The 27,982-nt window shown below is 38.3% G+C and overlaps 1 protein-coding gene across 4 annotated transcripts; it reads right to left on the reverse strand.

Annotated features, from left to right (window-relative positions):
- Window positions 1-104: 104 nt before the first annotated feature.
- Window positions 105-27,562, reverse strand: apbb2a (amyloid beta (A4) precursor protein-binding, family B, member 2a). Of its 4 annotated transcripts, none has more exons than XM_065275198.2 (14): window positions 27,426-27,562; window positions 22,469-23,484; window positions 22,171-22,358; window positions 21,900-22,031; window positions 21,582-21,727; window positions 17,470-17,530; window positions 17,019-17,153; window positions 16,809-16,936; window positions 8,887-9,001; window positions 8,393-8,468; window positions 6,282-6,362; window positions 5,953-6,068; window positions 5,679-5,861; window positions 105-2,700 (listed from the first exon to the last, which is right to left on the reverse strand). In XM_065275198.2, the coding sequence occupies exons 2-14, from the start codon at window positions 23,466-23,468 to the stop codon at window positions 2,545-2,547; spliced, it is 2,517 nt and encodes an 838-aa protein (XP_065131270.1). In that variant the 5' UTR covers window positions 23,469-23,484; window positions 27,426-27,562; the 3' UTR covers window positions 105-2,544. The 4 variants fall into 4 exon arrangements, with proteins under 4 accessions (XP_065131270.1, XP_065131269.1, XP_065131271.1 ...); XM_065275197.2 differs by having other exon boundaries at window positions 106-2,700; window positions 6,282-6,365; XM_065275199.1 differs by lacking the exons at window positions 22,171-22,358; window positions 22,469-23,484; window positions 27,426-27,562 and having other exon boundaries at window positions 108-2,700; window positions 6,282-6,365; window positions 17,019-17,157.
- Between the last annotated feature and the right edge of the window lie 420 nt (window positions 27,563-27,982).

Consider the following 27,982-nt stretch of genomic DNA (forward strand, 5'->3'; position numbering starts at 1 on the left):
AAGTCATTGATTATTACGTCAGAATGAGAGTATAGTTCCTAGCCATATCTGCCTAGAAAATCACAACTTTTAATTTTCCGTCGGTCTTAGTACACGATGTAGCTACAGAAGGGTCAAGTTTTAAATAGGAAAAATATCGAAACTCTTTGGTTATTTTTGAGCACAATGCTAATGGTCTAATCAGATTCAATGGATTATGCTAAGCTATGCTAAAAGTGGTGGCGCCAGACCCGGAGATCGGCTGAATGGATTCCAAAATGGTAAAAAACAAATGTTTAACTCTAGGGGAGATAGAAAATGAGCATATTTTCCAAAAAAGTAGAGTGTTAAAGGGGACATATCATGAAAATCTTACTTTGTTCCATATTTAAGTGCTATAATTGGCTCCCCAGAGCTTCTATCAACCTAGAAAATATGAAAAAGATCAACCCAGTAACTTAGTTTTGGTAAACCATTCTAGGCAAGCTTCTGAAAAAATAGGTAATTGAAATTTGGCTCCCCTTGTGATGTCATAAAAGGATAATACCGCCCCTTAATCTGCACTATCCAACCACAGCACTGCCATTTAGTGCAGAGATCAACTCATTTGAATTTAAAAGGACACATTTTTGCTCACACCTACAAAGTGGCAATTTTAACATGTTATAATAAATTATCTATATGATATTTTGAGCTAAAACTTTACATACGTACACTTGGGAAACCAAAGATTTATTTGACATCATAAAAAAGTCTTGTGAAATGTCCCCTTTAACTCTAAGTGCCCAAAAGAGTGAGGAAAAGATCAATGCTAGTTTATATTACTAAACTTTATACTTTTTAAGCATTGGTGCAATAACAAACATGCATATTTTCCAGTGTTATTTACTGTACATGCAGTTTACTTACAATTAAAACATAGAGCACTTTTGTTTGGTTTCAATTTATTTCCACAACAGATTACATTAATATGGTGTAAAAATGAATGTTTTAACTCTGTTTATCTGAGTTTGGAAATACATTGTGTTTCAATAACATTCACGTGTATTTTCGACATTTGAAGCTTATAGCAGGCAAGAAATATATTCTAAGCAAGTATGCGCGTACACATTGCTGCACCATAGCTTCGTTGTCAGTTTTCTCTTCATCATGATGGTGCTTGTGTGACGGTGTGATAAGAAAGTTGTTTATAGCCACCTGAATAATAAGTGGCACAGACAATGGAAATCTCTGCACTGACCACTGAGTACTGACCACAGTAACACAACACAACGCATGTTACGGACAGATATTTCTGGCCTTAATGTCCCCATGACTAGGAAGTCGCAATCAACTTCCATATTGTGATGCATTTCAGAGTAAAACCGAATACCACATAAGGAAAATAGTGGGCGTGGCTTGTAGTAGAAAAGTAGGCGTTTAATTCTGAAATGGAACTAATGACAGTTGGAGAGGGGCGGGGTTAACGGATGCTCCCGCCCAAGCGTCTAGATGACATCATCAGACAATGATCGCCACAGATTTTGATTAAAGTTTATGAGGACACATGATTTTTTTAAAATAATGACCCACATGGATAAACTGTTTATAATAAATACTACAATATTCCATAAAAAATATTTTGATTTCATGGGGACTTTAAACTTTGTCTATGCTGATATAACAGACATCAGCTGGAGGGGAATCTTTAAAACAGTACAGTAAAAATAAAATCATTTACATTTCATGACTATAATTTTAACTAATTATCTCCTGGTATAAAAATTAAGGTTGTTGTAATGTTACAACTACTCGTTCACAGATTTAGAAACGTGACAAGTGAATTCGCCTCAGAAAAACAGAAGATACATTCATGTGATATTTATAAAGCTAAATATTTTAAGGGGGAAGAGGAAGACCATTCGGTTTTTATGTGTTGTGATGTGTCACACGTGTTCAGTCTAGGCAATGTTAGTGTTTTGCTTTTAAGTGTGAAACATTCAGTTTGTGATCTTACTGCTCTGAAGACAGATATTAAAGACAAGCTCTCGTGTATTATGATAATATAAATACTGTATCATCAAGTCACAGTTGGACAGATTTATCATCAAACAAAACCTGACATGGTACACAAATCTTTTCTCAACTGCGGAAAATTTCCACTCAATTTCTTGGGGTAGGGAAAAAACTTCAAAGGATCTAAATTCCCATGGTGTTTGAATGAACAATGCTTTGAAATGAAACACTATGGCACAGTTCTGACCCAAATGTTGGATGACGATTACAGGAGGAACACACGGTGTGGCACACCCGATTTCACTCTCACACCCTCCAAAAACTGTGACAATAATGTGAATGATCGTGTACGGCAGACATGCTTTCTTCAGCATCTGACATGATTGAGATCAAAGCTCGAGGGTGAAATGAGTCTCATTAAGCGCTTTGACATCTCGCTCGACTCTCGGCGGGTCGATGCTCGCATTATTTATTTATTTATTTTCGTTGGCTTGTGTTTTTCTCTGCTTGGCTGCTGCTGCATACATCCCACCCCCATCCCCAGGTGTCCATCAAGGCGTCTCTGTCCTGTCATTGGTGGGGAACCTCAGGGGCGGGTTTCTTTTTCAGAGTGTCTATAATTGATTGGACACCTCGCTTCACGCTGGACGTCACACGGCGTGTTATGGAGTCGACGGGGGGCGGAGACGAAGAGCTTCTCTTTCCCAGACACTTCTGATATCTTAACTGGAACCCGAGCGAAAGAGAGAAAAAAAGAGAGAGAGAGCTAAAGTATAATGTAAGTTAAGCTCTACTGTCATGAAGAACTGGTTGCTACACTTTTACTACAGTATAATACAGAGACATGTGCTGCATCCAAAATTGCTAACTTCCATACTATACATAGTTGGCGAAAATCCAGAGTAGTATTACCGAATTCCTGGACCTGGATGACCTACTAGTGCATTCAATAGACACTTTACTATCCCGTGAGGCCACACAAGCCGAGGAGCAGTCAAATAAAATAAAGTGAATATAATAAAAATACAGAAAATCTATAAACCACGCAGCTCTTCAAGTGATTTAGTTACCAAGCAATGCATATGTAAATTATGGGTGTGATATTCTGAATATATCATAGGTCAACATACATATATATAACATACGTATTTTGTAGGCCAATCATGGAAGTTAGCGGGATACTGGTTCCCTCGCTAAAAAGCCTATTAAATTTTACGTATTTTTTGTTTGAGTTTAATATTTAATACTTGCGCAAACTGAGACCCAAAAAAGTTGTGTTTGTGGCAAAAAGTGTGTTTTTGCATCAATTGCTCCGGCTAATTCGCTTGCTGTCATGCTTATTTTTCGCTTTAGTTGAATATTTAATACTTGCGCAAAGACGCAAAAAAGTTGTGTTTGAGGCAAAAAGTGTGTGTTTTCGCGTCAATCACCACGGCTAATTCACTTGCTGTCATGTGTATTTTTCGCTTGAGTTGGATATTTAATACTTGCGCAAACTGCGACGCAAAAAAGTCGTGTTTGTGTTTGAGGCAAAAAGTGTGTTTTGCATCAATCGCGCCGGCTAATTCGCTTGCTGTCATGCAAATTTTTCACTTTAGTTGAATATTTAAAACTTGCGCAAAGATGCAAAAAAGTTGTGTTTGAGGCAAAAAGTGTGTGTTTTTGCATCAATCGTGCCGGCTAATTCGCTTGCTGTCATGCAAATTTTTCGCTTTAGTTGAATATTTAAAACTTGCGCAAAGATGCAAAAAAATTGTGTTAATGGCTAAAAGTGTGTTATTGCATCAATCATGCAGGCTAATTCGCTTGCTGTCATGCAAATTTTTCGCTTAAGTTGAATATTTAAAATTTGCACAAAGACGCAAAAAAGTTGTGTTTATGGCAAAAAGTGTTATTGCATCAATCGCGCCGGCTAATTCGCTTGCTGCCATGTGTATTTTTCGCTTTAGTTGAATATTCAATACTTGCACAAAGACGCAAAAAAATTGTGTTTGAGGCAAAAAGTGTGTTTTTGCATGAATTGCACCAGATAATTAGCTTCCTGTCATGCAAATTTTTTCGCTTTAGTCAAATATTTAAAACTTGCGCAAAGATGCAAAAAAGTTGTGTTTGAGGCTAAAAGTGCGTGTTTTTTATCAATCATGCAGGCTAATTCGCTTGCTGTCATGCTAATTTTTCGCTTAAGTTGAATATTTAAAATTTGCACAAAGACGCAAAAAAGTTGTGTTTATGGCAAAAAGTGTGTTATTGCATCAATCGCGCCGGCTTATTCGCTTGCTGCCATGCTTATTTTTCGCTTTAGTTGAATATTTAATACTTGCGCAAAGACGCAAAAAAGTTGTGTTTGAGGCAAAAAAAGTGTGTGTTTTTGCATGAATCACGCTAGCTAATTAGTTTCCTGGCATGCAAATTTTTTGCGGAGTTGAATATTTAAAACTTGCACAAAGATTCAAAAATGTGGTGATTGTGTTTGAGGCAAAAAGTGTGTGTTTTTGTGTCAATCACGCCGGCTAATTCCCTTGCTGTCATGCAAATTTTTTTATGCGAAAAGTGCATTTTTGCGGTAATCACGCCACCTAATTCGGGTCATTTGCTTTGTCCGACTTCACGGCTATTTACGTCTTTGTTTTGACTTTGCATGCAAATCGCCCAATTCGCGATTGGTGTGTTACACCATTACATGTTTTGTCCAGCAAGATAATCTTAACAGATAAACACAACTTTCATGAATTTTAAAGTGTAAATGCATTTACTAGAAATAAAAAGCTAACCTTAGGCAATAAGCGAACTACACCACGGTCTCTCGACATCAACGTCATTACCAGCAAGCTTCTGACAGCTCTTTTAAACTTAAGAAAAAACATGTTTTCTGATAATGAAATACTTAGTGTATATTTGTTTGGAATTGTGCCTATGTTGTGTTGTTTTTAAGGTCTTCATGTGTGACTTTTTAGCAACCGCCCTTTTAGAGACACATTAAAGCATGAAGTTTTTGTATGTCTTAAAGGGGACATAGCATGAAAATTTGACTAGTGCTATAATTGGGTCCCCAGTGCTTCTAGAAAATGCTAAAAAGAACAACCCAGTAACTTAGTTTTGGTAAACCATCCTCTGCAAGCATGTGAAAAAATAGGTAATTGAAATTTGGCTCCCCTTGTGATGTCAGAAGGGGATACTACAGCCCTTTAATTTGCAATATTCCAAAACAGCTATTTTAAAATGCTATAATAAATGATCTGTGGGGTATTTTGAGCTAGAACTTTACATACGTATTCTGGGGACACCAAAGATTTATTTGATATTATCTTAAAAAAGTCTTGTGAAATGTCCCCTTTAAAGCGTGAAAATATCTCTGGCTTACAGGTATGTTAACCCAAGATCTTATTTAAGGTGTTTAACCAAAACCCCTTTCAATAAACCCACTTAATTTGGGTTGATGGAACAGGAAGTGCTAAAATGCTAATTCACTTGCGGGTTTGGACGACAAATAAACATCAACCCTACATAACTTAATGATAATGGCTGATGCAGTATGTCTAAAATGTATTCATACTGCACCCACACATACTACAAACATATTGTTTTAACAATAAAGCAGTAGATACTTCATCTAATTCAGTCCGTATTGCAACAGTACACCATTTCAAAAGCAGCGATCCTGTCAGTCACCACAGAAAATGTTTGTCTGTGTTTGTGAGACTCACCACGCAAGCCGACTGCACGGCCTCTGACACACTTCCAGCGTTGGGTTCACACCAGAACACGTGACACAGGAAGTGCTGGTTTCCAGTATCCATGATAAACCCAAATGTGTGGACATCACGGCCAACACCCATAAAGGAGAGAAAGCGGACACGGCACTCCACTAACACCTCTTCTTCCTCCTCCTGTTTGATCAAATCACACGAATCAAACATCAGCCTTTGCAGTTGACAGATCTGAGAAAATCTCAGGAGGACACTTGGAGATCTCCTTCACCTTCTCTTTGAAGACGGTAACGGTGGCATCGGCGACGTTCAGCAGGACGGGAGTCCAGTCCTCTTTCCCTGCATTCGACATCAGACTCTCGATCGCCCCGTTGATCATGTCCATGCCTAATGAGGAATATTATACAAAAATAGATGACCACTTCAAATCTTTATGTAGTGAGAGAGAGAGAGAGAGAGAGAGAGAGAGAGAGAGAGAGAGAGAGAGAGAGAGAGAGAGAGAGAGAGAGAGAGAGAGAGAGAGAGAGAGAGAGAGAGAGAGAGAGAGAGAGAGAGAGAGAGTATGTATATGTTTATTTTGTGTGTGTGTGTGTGTTTTACCTATAGGTCTCAGCACTGAGGTCGTCCCCAGGTACAACACATGAAAGCTCTGCTGTAGGTCTGTCTTTGGTGTTGGAAACTCTACTGAGAAACACACAGGTGAGAAACACAAGATTAATGGATATTAAAAAAAGCAAATATTCAAATCTAATGTGTGATTCGCATGAGCTTTGACCTTATTCATATGATTCCTCTCAAATGGGACAAAATTAATTTTTAAAGAGCAACTATTGTCCGATTCATGATTTTACATTTCCTTTGGTGTGTTAGTGTGTATTAGTACATGTTAACGATATGCCAAAGGTATAAACCCCAAAGTAAACAATGACGCGAGTTATCGTTTCCCAAGTAAATCTCTTTTCTTGCAATACAACAAACATACAGATTGTAGGCAACAGTTTACTTCCTGTGATTGGTGATGTAGATCTTTCAAACATGGTAAGGAGCTTCACATTTCCGGCTGACGTCAGACCAATCACAATGTACAGATTATCTGGCCAATCAGGGACACAGAGCTTTTCAGATCGACGAGTTTTGTACAAAATCAAAGTGTTTGAGGAAGGCAGGATATCTGGAGCTACAAAAATGTACTGTATGTGGAAAATAATGTTTTTTTAAACCATGCAAACACATTGTTTTATACTAAATACGCAAAATAACTTATTGAAATTTTTAAGTTAATCTGCAATAACGCGAATATCCACTAGATGGAATTTACCCAATTTATGAAAAAAAAAACGAATCCAAAACGTTATTTACTAATTTTAAACTCTGTGTATGTTTTGATAATCTAATCTATAACAAAATTTCCTTCACAAAAATACAATTATTTCAGCTTTCTGCTTTTTTTAAAGAAAAATACCCATATTTAAGAGCTTACAGTATAAACGTTTGAATGAAACGTTTTTCCTGTTTTGTTTGTTTGTGTATTGTTTGTCTGTTCTTCCATTTGATATATTTGTGTGTTTATTAGGGCTGAACGATACATCGAATTTTCATCGTCATCGCGATATGAACTCACGCGATGAACACATCGCAACAGACAGCCTTGACGCGATGAATGAAGGGAAAACGGTAAGCGCATGTAATAAACGTTTGACCTATCACGTTTAGTCCTGAAGACATGCCCTGCGTCCCAAACCACATACTTCCACACTATATAGTAGGCGAAAAGCACTACTTCTCGTACTCTTTGCATACTATATAGTATGGAAGTAGAAAGTTTGGGACGCACGGATGGTTTGCGTGTTCATGCTAATGGGCCAATCAGGGGAATCCCCAAGTCAGCAATACTCAGATTGATTTGTGAGGTGTCAGTTGCGACCCTGTGCCTGTTAGCAAAAACGATGGTGGAGGAAGAAGAGAAGAGTGAGGAAAATGTGTTGTCAGACGAAGACCTTGTGATGGTCAAATGTAGGCGCGCAGTATGTGCGTACTGGAAGAGCCGCGGTCGCGACTCGCAGGCGGTGCGACGCGCTTCTTTTTTCCAGGCTTTTCAAAAACATTTTAACTTTTCAGAATGACACAAGCGCAGTTTAGGCGCGACATGTGAATGGCCCCTAAAACAGGAAAAAATATAAAATATTTATGGCAACTCACATCGTCATCGCAACATTAAACAATGTCACCGCACATCGCAACTTTTCCTCACATCGTGCAGCCCTAGTGTTTATATATTTTTAGAAAAAAACTTTCCTGGAAGGCATTTTTTAAACTTTTGTGAAAAATCACAAAAAAGCTGGGGGGCAACTTTTCAACAATGGCCGGCGGGAAATTATGTAATATCCTAATGATTTTTGGCATAAAAATCTATCATTTTAACCCACAATGTATTGTTGGCTAGTGCTAAAAATATACCCATGCGACTTCTGACTGGTTTTGTGGTCCAGGGTCACATTAGTTTTTCATATATCATATTTTAGAAACAAAATATTTTGTGTTTTCACTGAATATGCCATAAACTTGGAGGTGTGTTTGAATCCTAATGTTTCCTTCTCTCTTATTCAAGTCACCCAAACATCTCAACCATCAAACAATTCAGATGAAGCTGTTCAGCTGTAATACCTGCACCATCTGCTATGCTTGTTTCAATGGTGATATAAAGCTCATACCTCTCAAAGGAACCTCAGAACTCATCTGAGATTTAGATCCAGCTGCAGAATCCAAACTCCTCCTCTCGGCCATAATCTGAAATCAACAAACACACAAACTCAGGGCATTCTAATACACACAACATACTGTGTCTAACTATAAGATAATGGCAATAATTTTTACAACATTTTTCATAAACTCAAAATAACAACTTCACATAAACAACTTAACCATACACAAACAAACACAAAATGATATTTTACGACCCATGACACCAGAGAAAATTATGCAAATACTTCCTCACAAACACAAATTAATCTCATCATGGGAATATTGTTACAGATTCAAGACAGACAATTTGTTACGTGTGCAAATCTCCAGTGGCCAGAATGGAGAAAACACAGGACAACTATATTCACTAAGTGTTAGTAAAACTGATGAAATGGCCTATAACTGCTAAAGGTCTGAGACTGAGAAACCTATCTTCATTGCAAAATGAATGTGAATGTCTCACCTTTGAACAGATCTGTGTCAGACTGCTGGCGATGGATTGTGCAGGACCATCACATTGAAAAACGTGACATTTTAATACAAGTGTGTTCTTGTCTCGGGCCACGTATGCAAAGTCCCTGAAACAGAAAGAGACAGAAGTTTGAGATTTAAGAGCTACAGTGCAGGATTTGGTGAATAATGAATCAGTGAATCATGAATCAGTGAACAATGAATCTGTTACACAGGCTCAGAGGTCCTAAAGGCTATTCTGTATGCTCTGTATGTAACCACATTCGTGTGTTTTTGTATGCTTTAATTTTGCCTCTGTGACGTTGGGGTTAGAGGTGAGGTTTCATTCGTTTTTTCTAATAATAATGCGTTTTTGTTTGATTCACAGCCAACTTGTAAAATATGTAAAAAAATAAATTCCTTGGAGATCAGCCTGGGCCTTTGCAATAAGTGTAAATAGTAATTAGTTGCTATCTATACTTTATTTGCACCTCAGTATTTTTGTACATTAACAGGATGCAATAATAATGTAATTAAATAAAAATCAGTGGTCCAACCAGACATTGGTGGGATAAGCTAGTGTACATAACATTTGGCAACAAGATAAGCTTTTTGCACTTAGTGAAAATAGACACTCCAAATATTAAGTTTGGCTGAATTATTCCTCAGGTGAAGGGATCATTTTAAGATGACAAACACACCTGATTGTTTGGAAAAAGACCAGAGCTCTTCTATTTAAAACAATGACACAGTTCTGTCTGAGTTTTGTATTATATGCGCTTTACTCAAACAGAACAGAGACACAAGCTCACACTCCCAGGACACTGGGTTTGTTTGTCTCTGTGAATTACTCTGACGTATTTTATTGAACAGAATCAAATGAATCATTAGTTTGCTTTTGTGCTGATTATGTTTACAAAGAGATAAACAACAGTCAGGCAGTCACTGCGGTTTTGCATGAAAATGAAAAATATGCCAGCAGTCTCTTAGTCCCATGACAACATTTTGTCTTTAACTACAGCAATATAACATCACAGAACCCCGCCCCCCTGACATCACTCCCCGTAATCACAGCAGCATAGCCCCGCCTTCTCTTCTAACTTTGACGTCACAGTGAAACAAACTTCCGTATTCTGCGAAACAGGTGACATCACTTCTGGTTCAGGTCTTTTGTGTGTGCTTCATGAAATTATGTTTAACTCAAGACGCCTTCTAAGACTGAATGTGTACATCAAATTCAACCAATGGTGAGGCTTAACGACAAAGACAGGGTGATGTGGGAGCCAGGAAGTATATCGCTATCTGAAATATTACCAAAGATGGCATTACAGGGACGCAGGAAGTATGGCAAGGGAGACGCAGCGTCTCGTTCACTTCTCAGGAAACAACAGTTACATACGTAACCCGAGACGTTTTCATGTGTCAAACGCAACTATGCAAAAAAGCATTTTGGTATGAATCAACAATTGCATACAGAAGATATAAGCATTTAAAGTAAACAGTTTAGCACGTGTGCTTAAAGTCTAGCATTTTTATGATATTATCCTACACTACACAGGGAATAATATGGATTTTTTTTCCCAGAAAACTTCTTGCATAAAATAGATTCAAGCACTTTCAATTACCTGTATCTATGTATGTATATTTTCAAAAACTTCCCAGGGCTTCGAATCCCCCCCAGATTCACAAACTTTCAAGGACCCGTGGGAACCCTGATAGTAGAACTTCAGCCTAAACACTAGCATATAGCATTAACTAGCATAAAGCGCTAACTTAGCAGTCGCAACTTTGTTTTTAGTATTGTAACTAGGGTTGCCACCCTTGTCTGATAAAAAACCGGGACATATTAATGACCCAACCAATTGGTTTGCTCACAAGCCCCCGTACCCCCCCCCCCCATAGCATAATATTTCTATAGACCTATGCAATTATTGGCAACACTTTACAATTCTTATTTGTTAACATTAGTTAATGTATTAACTAACATGAACTAACCATAAGCAGTACATGTGTTACTGTATTTGTTAATCTTTGTTAACATTACTTAACAAAAATACAGCTATTCATGGTTTATTCATGTTAATTCACAGTGCATTAACAAGATTTAAATTATGTATTATTAACATTAACAAAGATTTAAAAATTAGCTTTATAAGTGCAGTTCATTATTAGTTCATGTTAACTAATATAGTAAACTAATGTTAACTAATGAACCTTATTGTAAAGTGTTACCCAATTATTTGTTAATTATATTAAAATATGTAAATCACTTTTACAATTTATAAAAGCTCCTTATACTATTAATGTAAACTTTTTTATTTATATTCCATTTAAACAGGTCTAAATAACAACTAGCCGGCCTTAAAAATTAAATTAAACTTGATGAACTCACCTCTCAACATGTATTTTACAATAATTTTAACCCCCCTGGGCAATGCTGAAGTCACTGTTACAAACTGTACAGCATGCAAGATTGTTATTACTTTTAACTCTTTTAAGACAGGGGAACACTTTCGTGTAGTCTGGCGTAAAATGTGTCTTATATTTTCGCTTTTGGGGTGCTGACGGCGCTCCTGTTTCTAGATAATTCGGTTCGGGAGAAGAGATAAAAGCCCGCCCACACTGACAATTGATTGGTTGATTTACTGAAACAGGCCAATCAGGATGCTCTCTGTCTTACATGCGCTTATTGAGGCACACACATACACAGACGCAAGGTCTCCGTCTCTGCCGTGCGCGCGCTAAATAATATATTCACATAGCTTTCGAAAACCGGGACATTCAGTGTCCCGGGAGAGTTGATAATTTTCCCGGGACAGGTTAGTAAAAAGAAGGACAATCCCGGTAAAACCGGGACAGGTGGCAACCCTAATTGTAACAAATGTGTAATTTAATGTTGGGAATGTACATCTCGACTGTAACATCACAAAGTCTGTGTTATGTTGAGATTGGTCTGCTTTCCAACAGTCTTTTACATGCACAAGGTTTACATAAAAAGGAGGAAACAATTGCATTTGAGGCTCATGATTTGTCAGTACCATGTACAGAACTCTTATTATTCATCTTTTCCTAGATATGTACAGTTTTACATTCTACAGCACCTTTAAAGTGTTTACATGTTGGTGTGAATGAGTTTATAAAGTTAGACGTTAATCTGACACAGAGTTCTGTACAATGTCACAAAATAACCATAAATTAGTGTATAAGAGCGTGTGTCCATACACCTTTGAGCATGAAGTGATTTCTTATGGGAAATTACAAAGAGACAAGAATACAGCAAAGTAATGAGACACCTAGAAAGAGAAATGAAAGACTAGAATCCTGCTAAAACAATAAGTGTGTGTGTGTTAGAAATCTAAAGGTTAATGAGTTGCGTATCAGTAGGAGACCAGCAGCATCTCTAAAAACATCTGTAGGTTTAACAGTGTGAAAGTCACATGACAAATGTTTTGTGATGTTTATGATCATCTCATTCTCAGAACAATGTCTTATCTGTGACTATTAATAAAGTAAAGTCACATTATTTAAGTACATGGGCACAGCTTGGGTTTCAGGGCCCAAGGCTCCACATTCTGGAAAGTATGGGGTTCTGGTGGGCACCATGGGGGAGCAGGGCACTTAAAATAATCTTAATTCTCCTCCCATCACTCAACACACACACACACACACAGTTCAACAGGAAGTCTTTTAAATGAAATGATACTTATATTAATATTTTTTAGCATAAATAAATAGGAATGACAAAAACAGATTTTATTTCAGTGTGGATTTAAATCTGACAACTATGGCTGCACATATCTCCACATCATAAATGGTTTAAAACTAAATCTTTTTTCCTGTTATTTTCCTGCACATGAAAAGAGTTTATTTGACAACTTAAACCACAGATGTGTTTGTGTGTTAAGATCTCTCAGAGCCCTGCTGTTGAACCCATTCTGTCTGTCTAAACCCACTGAACAAACGCATGCACGCACACACATTTATTACGTGAGGATGATCACAAAAAGATCCTAATAATGAGTGATACTAATATATTACAATTATTATACATTTAAAAGTTTTGTACCAAATGTTTACATGTGAAACAAAGACATTAGTGCAGGAGTGGCAATCAGAGAACCATCTTGAAACAACGTTTCTCCAGGACCACGTTGCCTCTCAAGACAACACAAGACTCAAAATAAGCTATAAAGTTCAATAAGAACTAAGAATAATAACTAAATAGCAAGAGCAAGATAAGAACATTATACTAAGCTAAACTAAACATAATATACAGACTACACAAGGCTACATAAAGGTTACTATTATTCTACACATACACACCTTGTTCCCAAAAGACACAACTATCTGACTGTACTGTGGTCATATTTGCACAAAAGCAAAAATCACCAAATAACAAAAACCTTATATGAACACACGCCTGCACTGTCAGTGTGTAGTGAATGCAGTGATGGTGAAGTGCAGCAGAGCGAGTGATGATGCGGTGGTGTGAGTCTGTGTGTGTGTGTGTGTGTGTGTCCGTGGTACTCACACTGATGTCACTCACTGGCATCCAGCATCATTCAAAATCCTTACTCCCATTGCCACGACGACCAGCATCCAACATCCACTCTGTAACAGCACTGATATCACTACAGACTTACACCTCTGTAATCTCTCTCTCTACACCTCCCTCTGTCCTCTGCTCCTTCTCTCCGTTCTGTCCCTGCCTCAGCAAACACCCGCTTTACTCTGTGAGTCAAATCTGCTCTCTCTCTCTCTCTCTCTCTCTCTCTCTCTCTCTCTCTCTCTCTCTCTCTCTCTCTCTCTGATGGGGTAAAGTCTCCTGAAAAATACAGAGTGCTCCATATATAGACCTGTGACTTCATCACTAAACCCACGTGTGTACACACACATGCACACATACACAAACTGCTGAGTGCTCCAAATATAGTGCAGTGACTTCATCCACTGACCTGCCCCATTCATTATAGAACAAAAACACAATGTGTGTGTGTGTGTGTGTGTGTGTGTGTGTGTGTGTGTGTGTGTGTGTGTGTGTGCACGCGTACGTGCGTGTGAATGAATGAATGAATTAATGAATGAATGAATGAAAAGCAAAGAGAATTTGTTCTTAACCAGGTTCAGGTTCATTGCAGTGATTCTACGCAATACAAATGCTAGGTTATTTTCAACACAGAATTAGTTCAAAAAGAGATGAACCCAACCTATTGGGTTCAATTGGTGAAATTTGGCCCAACAGTGTGTTGAAACAACCCAGCACTTTTGGTTGAAAATAACCCAGCGTTTTATTTTTTGTGTAGATTAGAGAGCAGAGTTTGTAAGTGATGACAATGATTCACACCCCTGTCTGTAGTGCCATCTGCTGGTACTGCAGGTTCAACACGCAACTCTACTGTAATCATCAAACTTAGTAAAACTCAGTTTTCTGAAGATAATGTCATTACACATACACACACACAAACACACACGAACAAACTGGCAACTCTCGGGTTACGAGCCTGATTCTCTAACCATTATGCCACGACTGCCCTATCCCTTACAAAAATTAAAACCATGGTTTTATTGTGGTAAACGTGTAGTAACAATGGTTTTTTTGGTGTATTACTATCAGCAAAACATTGTTGCGGGGAAAAATCCTTGATCTTGCGGCATGTTTTCTTAAAAAAAGCTAGGGAATATGCGGGATGTTTATGCAATTTTATGCAATTAAATTACGGGAACTTGCCAAAATTGGGGGAACTGGCAAATTGATGTTCATGTCGCATAATTACGTCACTTTGATTATGAAATCTGCAATTTATACGGCGAAAGTGCAGCGTATTAAAAAAATGCAGCCCCTGCATAAATGTGCGGACATTTGCTAATGCATTGAATCATAATTGCGTTTTTCTGTAGGGACTGGTTTTTAAAGAGCGCCTATTTCATTGCTAAAAAAACAACGTTATTTTGTGTATTTGGTACATAATACAATGTGTACGCGTGGTTTATGGGAAAAAAACACATTATTGTCCACAAACGTACATTTTTGTAGCTCCAAATTTCACTCTCTTCCTGAAACACACGGATTTGTAAAGCTCTGTGTCCCTGATTGGCCAGCTAATCTGTACGTTGTGATTGGTCTGAATATCTTTGATGTCAACCAGAAATGTGACGCTCCTTACCATGTTTGAAAGACTCGCTCACAATGCAATGCTAACAGGAGCTAACTTACAGGCTGTGAGTCTGAAGCGGAAGGAATTATGATAATTTCGGTCTTGTCTACATCGCCAATCCCATGAAGTTACCTGTTCCTTACAATCCATGGGTTTGTTGTAGTCCAAGAAAATAAATTATGTTTATGTTACTTTTGGGTACAGTATGTACCTTTTGCATATTGTTAACATGTATGTGCTATTACACACTTACACACCAAAGGAAATGTAAAAAACATGAATCGGACAATAGGTGCTCTGTAAACAAAAATCCACTAATGTAAAGAGGGTCTTACGTCACTTTTCTCCCCACAATGTTACTATTACTCTGCATTGGTCATAAACTCCAATAAAACAGAGATTCTTATGATTGAACCGAAATGCTCGTAACAAAATATGTCCGATTCCAGTTACGCCATCTACCACAGTCAAGAACTTCGACATCAATCTATCTTTCGATAGTCATATGGCCTGCGTCTGCCGTACAGCATTCTTCCATCTTAGAAATATCTCTAAAATACGTCATATGCTTTCTGCATCAGATGAATAAAAGCTTAGCTTATCCACACTTTTATGACCTCAAAAAGTAAATTTTTACTCGGGGGGAGTCTAAGAAGTATGATCACATAAGCCTAAGGTTAAATATTGCATACATTTGAAAAAAATGGTGCTAATCACGTATAAAGCATTAAATGGCCTAGCGCTTCCATATCTTCGTGAATTACTATCAGAATAAAATCCATTGCGTACATTGAGGTCAAAATATTCTGATCACTTAATTATTCTATAGGCTATAAAAAGTGTCTAAGGGGGCACTCATACTATCCAAATCAAACTGCGCCCGGTTTGGTTAATCACGCCCTGGGGTCTTGCAAGGTGGGCTGGAGCGTGGTTCACTTGGGCGCAATGTGATCGCAAATTGCGCCAGAGGGCGTTTTAAAAGGAGAGACGTCAATTGCGCGACCACTAGCAGGGTCTACGCCGTACATGCGAGAGACCAGCTAACCGACCGATTCCCTTTAGTATATTTTAATTTATAGTACCTAATATATAGTATTTTTTGCAACTTGATCGCCTAGTCTGCCGAGCGACAACCAACCACTTCCTTTAACTTTTAATTTAAATTGCTAAAAAAATATAATTATTATAATATAGTATTTAATATATAGTATATCTTCTAAAGGATACGCTATGTCTGTCTTTCTCTCAAAGAGTTTTTTCCCACTTGGAGTTTTTTCAAATTTAATTAAATATCAGCCCAAATCAAAAAAAGTAAACAAATCACTTCCACTATTGATTTTCCACAGATAAATCTCCAGATTCATATCCTCACCTCATTGAGCCAGCAACACCAAAGACACTTTACTTCAAAGACTTAATCATTATTGACAAATCATTATGATTTAAACATTGAATAATGAATAATTAAACAATTTGATCAATGAACATGTCTTATGTAACACAACACGTTTGATTCCTCCACTACTTAAAAATGTTATGATGTATTTCCTTACTAAAAGCATTTCTCACAGGCATCAAACTACATAATAACACTCAGTTCTGTTCCTTCTAGCTGCAAAAGCACGCACGTATGTCCATTAACTGTGTTAAAAAAGCACGCACACAGCATCATGCTCTTTAAACCATCAGCAGAAGCCCTGCAGAGGAAGCTGTTATCTCTAAAAAGCGATGTTAGCAAACATAACCGCATTACAGTGATTTCAATGAAATTATCTCTAACCTGCTGAGGCCCCGCCCCACTCCCCACACATGCATGCAGCTGATTGGCAGAGAGTGAAGGAGGGTGTGATCAATAGGGTCCATCAGGGTAAGAGTGACATCCTGCAGAACCAACAGCATCGCTTCACCCTGAGAGTGAGAATAAGAGACGAGTGAATTTTATTAATGAGATCAGACGCGATCGATAGCCTCGCAGGCGTCTCCGACTCACCTCAGCTTTATCTCCGGTCTGCTCGTGTTCCCGCTGCAGCTGCTGGATACAGTCATTGATCACAGCGCTGCTCTTTCTGGACATCACCTCAACATCTCGAACCTCCAACCAGCCCAGATAATGTACCCAGAACACCTGTCTCACACACACAAAATACACACCGTCATAAAATTAAACATATTCATTCATCAAAATACTTCAAATGTAATGTTTTACTCAAAAGCTTCACATTAGGTTTTAAAATTATGTAATTATTTTGTTCCCACAATGCTCTGCAGTCTGCACACAAGCAGTACAACTTCCCATTCTGTCTTGGCAGACTCAGTAATGTAGTTCCTGCAGTGGCCACACGGTGTCAGTGTCATCAAATTATTACCTCACACATTATTATACACCTCTGTAATGTAAAACATGATGCTGCAGTATAAAGTACTTTTGTTAACAGCTGTACCTGTGTGTCCATGTCATTGATGGGTATGACTGTGTCTGCCGGGCCGGTGGAAACTTGGGCTCTAGAAAGAAAAATCAAAAGCCAAGAGTTCAGAAACACCACACCCTATTGTTTTCTGAATCTGATTCCTAATAGTTACATGGCCGATTGCACTTCATTTGAGGCATAATGATTTTAATTTATACTGCAAACATAACCTTTCTATTTTATATACAAAAAAAATCACATTTTAAATTACACACTTAAACCATTAGGCTCCAAGCACATGCCTACATAAAGTATCATGCAACGTGACAAGCAGAGGGTGTTTCTAATACTAGTTTTGTGAACTACTCAACTGAATTTTGTTTGCTGTTGATTAAGTCACTGAATTAGATGCAGGGTTATAATCGTTAACAAAAACAAACAAAAAAGCGAAAACTAGGTGGGAAAAAACATTGTCGTTAACCGAAATAAAAATAAAAACGAGGAATTACAAAAAAAACGATAACTAACCAAAACTGTAATGTGTGTTTGGCAAAACTAACTAAAATAAAATAAAATTATAGATTAAATGACCTTAGTTTTCGTCTTTGTCAATGTCTTTCATAAAGCAAATAACATTCAGCTCAGGGGCGGATCTACGGGGGGCACGGGGGGCAGGTCCCCCCCAATCTAATGTATGCTATAGGGCTAAAGAACATAAACAGTGCTGTATGCCACCCCATGTGAAATGTTCTAGATCAGTAATTCTCAAAGTGTGGTCCGCGGACCACTAGTGGTCCGCCAAACCCTCCCCAGTGGTCCGCCAAAAGATGACTTAAACTAGGCAAGTGTTTATACAATCGTCACATATTTAAGTAGATTTTTAATGCACTTGCAAAACTGTGATATCAGTTCTTGCCATTCTGTTTTAATAACGTAAAAATGGATCAGTGGCTAAACCAAAGAGGAGTCAAAAGAAGGATCAAGCGTCAACTGAAAGCAGCTAAAATTCACAGATCTATTAGTTTTGTAATGTACTAGTTTTCGTTTCATGTGTAAAATCCCTGTAATTTCAGTGATTTTGGACATTAAGGGGACCATTTTTTTCAGCATTTTATTTTTACCATAGTTACAACCATAGACTTCATATACCCACCACCTCAGTTTTAAACTAAGGGCTCTTTGGAATGACATTAAGTGGGACCTAGGCTGTTTGTTTAATTTCTGAACATGGCATTGCATTTGTGTTTAAAAAATTAGTTTTTGACTTTAAACAGTTGCATATTAAACTTAAATTTAGCTTATCCTCCCTATTTTGTTGTTTTTTGGGGGCGTGTTAGTGTCAGATTCTGTTAGGTGGTCCTCAGAAAAAAATTGGAAGATAAAGTGGTCCTTGGGCTGAAAAGGTTTGAGAAACACTGTTCTAGATCCACCACTGATTCAGCTGCATTTTCTTTCCCATCTCTCATTCACGCGTCTCTCTCACATACACATGCACACACACACAGCCCCTCCCCTCTGTGCACCGTGAGAATAAGTGTTCGACGTTGGAAGCAAGTTTGCGAAAGGTTGGTATCTCGTGAACACCTTTACATAATCACACATTAAATAGAGGTATAAAAATATTTTTAATTCTGACTATAATTTTGTCAGTGTGTTAATGTCGACCCGAGAAGCGATTGCTACTCAGTCCTTCCAGAAAAACGCAGAGTTTTTTGTGATTGTTGCAAGCAAAAATCCTTGATCACGCGACAAGTTTTCTTAAAAAATGCGATGGAGTATGTGGGATATTTATGCAATTTTGCAAAACTGCGGGAACTTGCAAAAACTGTTTGCAGCTTTTCAATGATGTTCACGTCACTTCATAACATTCCCATGGCAGCAGGGGACATGGCTGCGCTTGTGTAAAGCAAATGCAACATTTTTCAACTTTCTCCTAAAATATATGTTAAATTTTCCACGAAAATGCGAGGATTATGAAATCATGCAAGCACCGCATATTTTGCGCACAAAAATCTGCAATTTATGCTGAAAAAGTGCGGCATATTTCAAAAAATGCTGGCTGATTATGCGTTGAATGATACAATCGCATAATCACGTTTTTGTGAAAGGACTGTCTATACTTTAAAAAACTAGTCGCAAGTTTAAGGTGAAATGCACTTGGGTTGTCGATGTCAAAACACTATATAAGCTGTGAATCAAATATTAAATAATGTTATGTCATTTGTTTACTCTTACACTTAATGTTTGCAGCCTCAATCCAGATGAGTATGCTATTGTATTGGGTAAATTTAGTAAAGGTTGTTTTGTTGAGTTATTATACCTTACGAAAATTAACCATGGTTTTGTGGTATTGTGGTAAAAGTGTAGTAATTATGTTTTTTTTTTTGTGAATTGATTACTACGAGCAAAACCATTGTTTTACTACACTAACCATGGTTTAACTATGGTTTTTGAAAACCATGGTTGTCAAAACCATGGTTATTTTGTGGTTACTATAGTTTTATAACAGTAACCATGTTTTTTGTAGTAAAACCATGGTTAAATTTCGTAAGGGATAATGACTCACAATACTTTTTCGGACCTTTTTGAATCTTGCCCCTACCAAATAACCCAAATTACAAATTAAAACTAAGCATTTAAAAAAAATAAAAAATAAACTAGCAAACCCACTTTAAAAACTAATTAATACTAAACTGAATTTAAAAACAAAAAGTCAAAACAAAATAAAAACTAATGAAAAATGCGAAACTATAATAACCTTGTAGCTTAATAACTAGCTTGTACCAGTGGCGGCCGGTGACTTCTTTTTCGAGGGCGCCTAATGCAAAGTTCGTCACAACATGTTTGTAGCCCGTCATGTGTGTGGTTTATACTTTCAAAATATGTGGTCTGCACGTCAAGCGAACCTTTGTGCATCATGTGTCTTGTCAAAATAAGTGCCTGCTGCAGACGCATCTAAAGGATTTATGATAAAAGAGACGCTCACGTTTGCCAGATACTCGCATAATCTCATGCGTAATCAGAGTTTACTGTTAAAGGGATAGTTCGGCCAAAAATGATATTAAACCCATGATTTAAACAACCCCAAGCTGTCCGAGTTGCATATGTCCATCGTTTTTCAGACAAACACATTTTCGGATATTTTAGAAAATGTTTTAGATCTTTCAGTTGATTAAATGTAATGTTACGGGGTCCACCCATAGTCCACGACCTTCAAGTCCAAAATAAGTGCGTCCATCCTTCACATATTAAATCCAAACGGCTCCAGGATGATAAACAAAGGTCTTCTGAGGGTAATCCGTGCAGTGTTGTTGTAGAAATATCCATATTTAAAACTTTATTAACTAAAATAAATACCTTCCGGTAGCGCCGCCATCTTAGTCGCGTCCGCATTCAGGATGAGAGCTTACGCAGCCTACGGAGGCTACTCTGCTGCTGCTCTGTGCCCCCGCCCTCCGAATTTGTCATACGTCACTAAGAAAAGTGCGTACACTACGCTAATACTCTCTCCTGAATACAGAGGAGTCTAAGATGGCGGCGCTACCAGAAGGTAGTTATTTACGTTAATAAAGTTTTAAATATGGATATTTCTACAACAACACCGCGCGGATTACCCTCAGAAGACCTTTGTTTATCATCCTGGAGCCGTTTGGATTTAATTTGTGAAGGATGGACGCACTTTTTTTGGACTTGAAGGTCGTGGATTATGTGTGGACCCCGTAACATTACATTTAATCAACTGAAAGATCTAAAATATTTTCTAAAATATCCGAAAATGTGTTTGTCTGAAAAACGATGGGCATATGCAACTCGGACAGCTTGGGGGTGAGTAAATCATGGGTTTAATATCATTTTTGGCTGAACTATCCCTTTAAGCGAGTGTCTTGAGTGTATTTTGTGAATGTGTGTGTCTGTTTTATCATAAACGGTTTTGACGTGTGTGCAGCAGGCACTTATTTTGACAAAACATGTGATGCACATGGTTCACATGACGCAACAAACACAGATTTTAAACACACGCCACTCCGAACAGATATTTTGAATTTGCGCCCTTCGGATGAGCAGTCACGAGCCGCCACTGGGTTGTACAACAAATATTCATAATCCTTCGGGTACCTGCAGTTAATAAAGGTGAGGTGGTTTACCTGTGGTTAATGAAGCTGTACGGTCCACCATGTGCTCCCAAACTCTCTCTGTTTCGTTGTCTCTCTCGCTCCATCTCTCTCGCCCCTTCTCTCTCTTTCTCTCTTTGATCCTCTCTCTCTCTGGGCTCAGATGTCTCTGTTAGGTTCTAAAAAGAAATTATTTTAATCAGCAAAATTGATAATAATACAAAACTTCTTTGTGAAAATTCATTTCTGCAAATGTTGTGTGAATCAAATATTATTCCTCAAAACCGATCAAACAAGATGTACGGTATTTACTTCATCCGTGTTTTGTGTTACTTGTGTGTGTGTGTTTACCAGATAGTTGTTGTTAAGGAACGAGGCAGCTCGTCCCATCGTTTCATTACACAGTGAGGAAGAAGAGATTGAGGAAGCTGCTGGTGAGGGAACAGGCTCTACAGAACTGTCTGACACTATACTGCTGGGCCTCTATCCACAAACACACACACAAACAGAAACACACATACGTTTAATGCAAATGCAAACAAAGAAAAAAAGCTCTTTACTAGTGACACAGGAAAGTGTGCTTGTTGTTTTTCATAAGGGTCAGTAACAGGTGAATATCTACCTCACTTTGAGCTTTAGAGGGGGGCAAAGATAGGCAGACCTCCTTCACCTCCCGATCCATTTGTAAAACAGGCTCAACCTTAAGTTCAGCATGGGTGTCACAGGCTGTGGAGGTGTTTCTTTGTGCAGAGTCTTGCCAAAAATACTCCTGCGATGCATCCTCCACATGTAGACGTTCTTCCCAAAGGCCTACAACACACATACAGCACACTTGTCACTACAGAAATGGGCCACTTTCTGAGTTCATCAACAACCGCAGCATCCTTCTAATAAATGTACTTAGATGTGTGTAGACAGACCTGAGGTCTCCTGAGGGGTTTCTACAGATGGAGTCTCCTGCGAAAGTGTTGTCCAGCTAGAATCTTCCTCTTCCTCCTCTTCCTCCACCTGTTTTTCAGGTTGTGCACGTCGTCCAGCTGAGGCGTCAGCCTCGTCACCTCTCAGCCCCAGATGAAACGTGTACGCCGGATTCATTTGGACCTGCAGCCGGACTCTGTCCGGAGAACCTCCTTTATCTGCCGGCCCGTGGCTCGCCCGCTCATTGTTTGGGTGAAGCGTGTGCTCGTAAACATCCACGGGTTTGAGGCTCTGCTCCTCCTCACTGGCCAGCAGGAGCAGGTGGTTTTGCGGGAGGGTGAGGTGGGCCTCCACGTGGTTCTCTTTGGTCCAGGTCTGCACCTCCATGTTAGAGAGGATGTGCTTCTCCTCCTCCTGCGTGTTTAGGTCTTTCTCGGGGCTGCTGGACACCTCCTCCACTCGATGGTATTCTAGAAAACTCTTGGTCCTCCTTCTGATTGTAGGGTTCTTCTGGTTGTCTTTTCCCTCCAGCCAATCACAGCTGCTCCTGCACATGACATCGTTGTGGTTCTTGTTTTTGTTGAGGTCCAGCTGTTCTTCTTTGAGTTGAAGGTTGGTTCCGTTTTTGGCCAGTTTGGGATTGGACGTTGAAAATGAGAGAGAAACTGCAGAGGAGCAGTAGAGAGATGAAGAAGAGGCAGATTTGGTTGGGGCAGATCTGCCGTGGCTTTGGGTTGAAGGGGCGGGGTTTTGGCTCAGACCCATGGCGTTATGCATATTCGTAAGAGCGTATTTTTGACGACTCTTTGGAGGGGCCACGGAACTTTGCGTTTCCTTGCATACCGCGACCACACCCTCCTTTATTGTGTCGCAGTTTAGCTGCTGGTTGTGCGATGAGCGTAAATTGAGGGAAGTGGGAGCGGTCAACAAAGAACTGTTGTGATTGGTTGATTCTATGGAAGATGCGCTGCGTCTCAGGGGAGGTTTTTGCAGTGACATCATTGCATATGATAATCAGCTGCAGACAAATAGAAAGGTTCAAATCATTCATCTCTTCGCTTTAGGCCTTACTGAATACAGAATGTATTCATCTCAAGAGTTTCAGAAATTCTCTCAACAATGTCTCACACTTTGCTCAGATTTGTCAAAATTCAAGGTCTTCAAACTAAAGTCAGATATCTCAGTATTAACTTAGTTTCATAAGACCTTCATATATCAGTAGGATCTGCAGGGATTGCTTTACTGTTCTACTTTAGAAACACATTAAACCAAATAATCTGATTGTAATCGGAGTAATGGCTAAATTGGACTGAAAACCTTTATGTAAATACTGTAGGGCTGCACAGTTAAAACTAATCTGGATTACAAGTAAGTGTGAAACAATCACATAATCGACAAAAGCCTTAATTACAGATGTCCACTTCACAGACCCTCCAGAAAAACGGAATTATGCGATCACATGATTCAATGAATAATCAGCCAAAGTCCGCATTTTTTAATTTTATAAATATGCTGCACTTTCGTAGCAAAAACTCGTATATATCTTAGCAGAAAGTTGAAAAATGTTGCATTTACTTCACACATGCACAGCCATGTCCCTGTTGTCATGGGAATGTTAGGAAGTGACGTAATTGCGCGACGTGAACATCAATGAAAAGCTGCAAAAGCTGCAAACAGTTTTTGCAAGTTCACACAGTTTTGCAAGTTCCCCCAATTTCATCTCATAAAATTGCATAAATATGCCGCATATTCCATCGAATTTTTTAAGAAAACGTGCCGCAAGATCAAGGATTTTTGCCCGCAACAATCACATAAAAATCTCTGCGTCTTTCTGGATGGACTGTCATTTCTGTGCATTTCGGTATTATGTTTGGGCACAGTGGTGAATCAGAGATTTTAAAATTGATAAGTTGACGTGTCCTTTAGACATTCATTTTGGATATTTTACTAACAACATAACTCCCATAATTATTTGTGATTTGCATTATATTATTCAGTTTTGGATGTTTAGAATTTACCATGCAGCTGATTTACAGCAAGTTATAAAATATTTCAAAACATTAACATAAATGATGTTTTATTAACTTAGTTCGGGAGGACCAAGTCAAATAAACCACTTAAGTACTTCCAGCTGTCTATAATCAGTAATCAACAAATACTCTAGTACCACCAGCTGTCCACAATCAGTAATCATCATATCTACCCAATCAGCACAAAGGCAAGCCATATATAAGTCACAGTTTTACTCTCCAAAGATCCTCTGCAGTCTTAAGAATCCCTCCACCATGTTTCCTCTTACTCACCAGGTTATTTTCTAAACCTGGGGGGGATTAGGGTGGCCATACGTGCCAGTTCCACTGGACACGTCCCAAACATGTTTTCTGGTGCGTTCTACGGTAGTCGAGTTGCTCGACCGCATACGTCATCGAGGTTTTCACATTTCAATTAAAATACATTAGAAAATTAAGATGTATTTATTTTAAGACATACAGTCATTGTAGTTTCATTCTTGCCTTGAAATGTAACGGTTGCTTTTCTGAAATTGAACCCGAAATATTAAACCTTGATGACGTATGCGGTCGACCAACACGACTTGGCATGAATGGCCACCCTAGGGGGGATACTCTGCGTTCGGGCCCATTTCCGAGCTCAGAGCCCTTTCCCCGGACAGCACGCCAAATATGTTTACTAATTTAATCTATCCAACTTATTTGTAAGTGTGAACTCGTGAAACTTTATTAAGCAGTAATAATAATAATCGCAATATCAAGGTGAATAACCGTCAATTATTACTGACATAACCGTGCAGCCCTAAAACACCATAATCAATCTGATTGAGGATAATCTGAATGAAATTTCGAACAGATTGAAATGGGTGGTGTATACAGATCTGTGATCCGAACAACAGGATAAAATAAGTATGTAAACATGTGAATCATAGTATTTTCTCAATCAAATCTAAAAACACATTGTGCCCACGCACAGTGTAAGGTCTTTACGCATGTTGAAATATAATTTTAAGTCATTGTTTTTGTTTTATTAATTATTTTCATACATATCTGTTCACCTAAATATGAAAGAAACAAGAAAGGTAACTGAAGCTAAAAACGGGCTTTTCTGCCATTGGGCAAGTTGGTGACCTTTTGTTCGTGAGCGAATCTTAGGTCAAAGGTGTGATCCTTTCTTTATCATGATGAAGAAGCTTTCTCAGTAAGGCCATCATGTTTACATGCTCAATGGGGGTGATCTTGGATGTGTTTACAGCTGCCCTTTCTTGCCTGACTGTAACCTTTCTTTCACGTTTATATTGTAATCTGAAGGCATTGTTCCCATCTGAAGGGACTGCCCCCTTCCAATGGCTTTAAATGTAATGCATGTATGCTTTAAGTCAGACTTGGTTACTGCAGCGCCCATGCCCTATGCTCTGATTTAAAGATCGCTTTCTGCCATAAAGACTACTGCTCGAGGAAATACAAGTCTCCTGATCTTTGCTAAAAAAGTTTTCCAACAAGTATCACACATTACATTACTTTTCTTTCATACCATTACATAATATGCAATATACCTTGGGTGTGCATTATTTTCTTATAATTCAACGGCCCGTCGTCAAATATTCCATACCTAGGGTTTTATCTCACCGTATGACACATTTACATGTCAACTACCCATATATATGAAAATGACTTTCTGCAACCCATCTTTGACTTTGTAAATTCATCCAGAGATGAAGCATGAACCCAACCCTGTGCGCATCGCTCCCAAGTCTGTGGCCGAGTTCAGGATTGGGCTATTTTATACGGGTTGTTTTTTTCTGCGGCTAAAAATGGACACCTGTGTGTGTGCGTGTCTCATAAACCTTATCACCTTTACATGAACTGAACAGTCAGCAAATCTTCTCAAGTTAAACTCCACAAACAGGTCCAGACTTTACAAACAAGCAAACACAGACACATGTGCAAAACATACCGAAGTGGAAAATGTTTAGCAGCAGATTCTGACTAAAGATTAGTCTCATTATACAACAATATCAGCACAACTGCCCGCATACACACGCAAGTTTTTTTTTCTGTTGTTTAGAAGAAGCAGATGACCGATACTGTAATCAGACCTTGCTATTGTCTTTGTTGTTAACTCAAATATATTTAGAAATTAAAATTACTTTAGTTTTTTAATATTGCACGCATATCTAAAAGACAATTTCAATTTATGGTTATCACAAATTAAACATGGTTTTGCTGCACACTAACTATAGTATAACAATAGTTTTACAGATGATAATCAATGTATGCATTAAAAAAAAATGGCTTTATGGATTATTTTTTTAAAAGATTACTGAGGCCTGGACATTTATATATTCAAATAAAATTAAATGTTGTTGAATACTCGTATATTTTAGGATAACATTGTCCAAATTAAAAGCTAGAGTGCGATATAGTACAGTGACTATACAGAATGTTTATTATAGGTATGAAATAAGTCAAAGTTACAGTCATGAGGAAGAAATAAAACATTTTCAACATTATTTTGCAATAACATCCGATGCAAACAAATCATAATATACAAGACTCGTAAAACAGAAATGCTGATCGTAAAATGAATGTAATAGATCACTGTAATATGATGAGCACGAGTAAACAACTTCCTGTCTGTCAGTAAGTGATGATGTGATCTGCACAGATCGGCCCAACACATTCGGTTCCGACAGAAATAATGACGCACGTCTCAACTTACACACTCAAAAACACACACATCACATCAAATATCCACATACAATTACATCAGCTTTAGCATGAAAACGATATGTGTCAAGTCATGCCACTGTCACGCGCATTACGCATGAAATTCCCATCCAGTCAGTTTCAGAAAGTTACTGGAGATCTGACTAATCAATCAATCTATCTATCAATCTATCGGAATAATCAATAATGCCGAAATCGTGCATGAAAGAGAGACACTCACCTGCAACAGCATCAGCGCGTCTCTCTCTCTCTATTTCTCTCAATCTTCCTCTCTCTTGGACTGAAGATGCTGATGATGCAGAGCCGCAGGTGACGCCCGCTTTTAAAGCACTGAGATCTCTCTGCACCGCTCTGCGCATGCTCACTGTGCCGCTGACGTGATTACGTCGTGCTTGAGCGTGTGTTGACACGTAACGTAAATATATTCATGATCTTTCAGAGAAACTGCTGAGCTACTGTTGTTATAAAAACACTGCATCCTTTTAAAAACATATTTACTCGATGGCGTTAATATGCACATCTTAAAATACAGCTTCACAAATTACAACATCCACATGAAACACTTCAGATGAAAATACACTAGTGAAATTAAATTACAAATTTATGTATGCATGTAATGTAGCCTAAAGTTGTATTAAAAACTTATAAAAGTGAGAAAAAAAATGCAGAAATGTTATAAATAGATTTGATTTCCTTATTTCAAATGTATTGAAAACATTACACAAAAAATGTGCAAGTCTGGCAACATTTTTTCTTTAGACACTTATGAACTGAAGA

The sequence above is a fragment of the Paramisgurnus dabryanus genome, chromosome 16 (assembly GCF_030506205.2).
Source record: "Paramisgurnus dabryanus chromosome 16, PD_genome_1.1, whole genome shotgun sequence".
Taxonomy (NCBI): Eukaryota; Metazoa; Chordata; class Actinopteri; order Cypriniformes; family Cobitidae; genus Paramisgurnus; species Paramisgurnus dabryanus.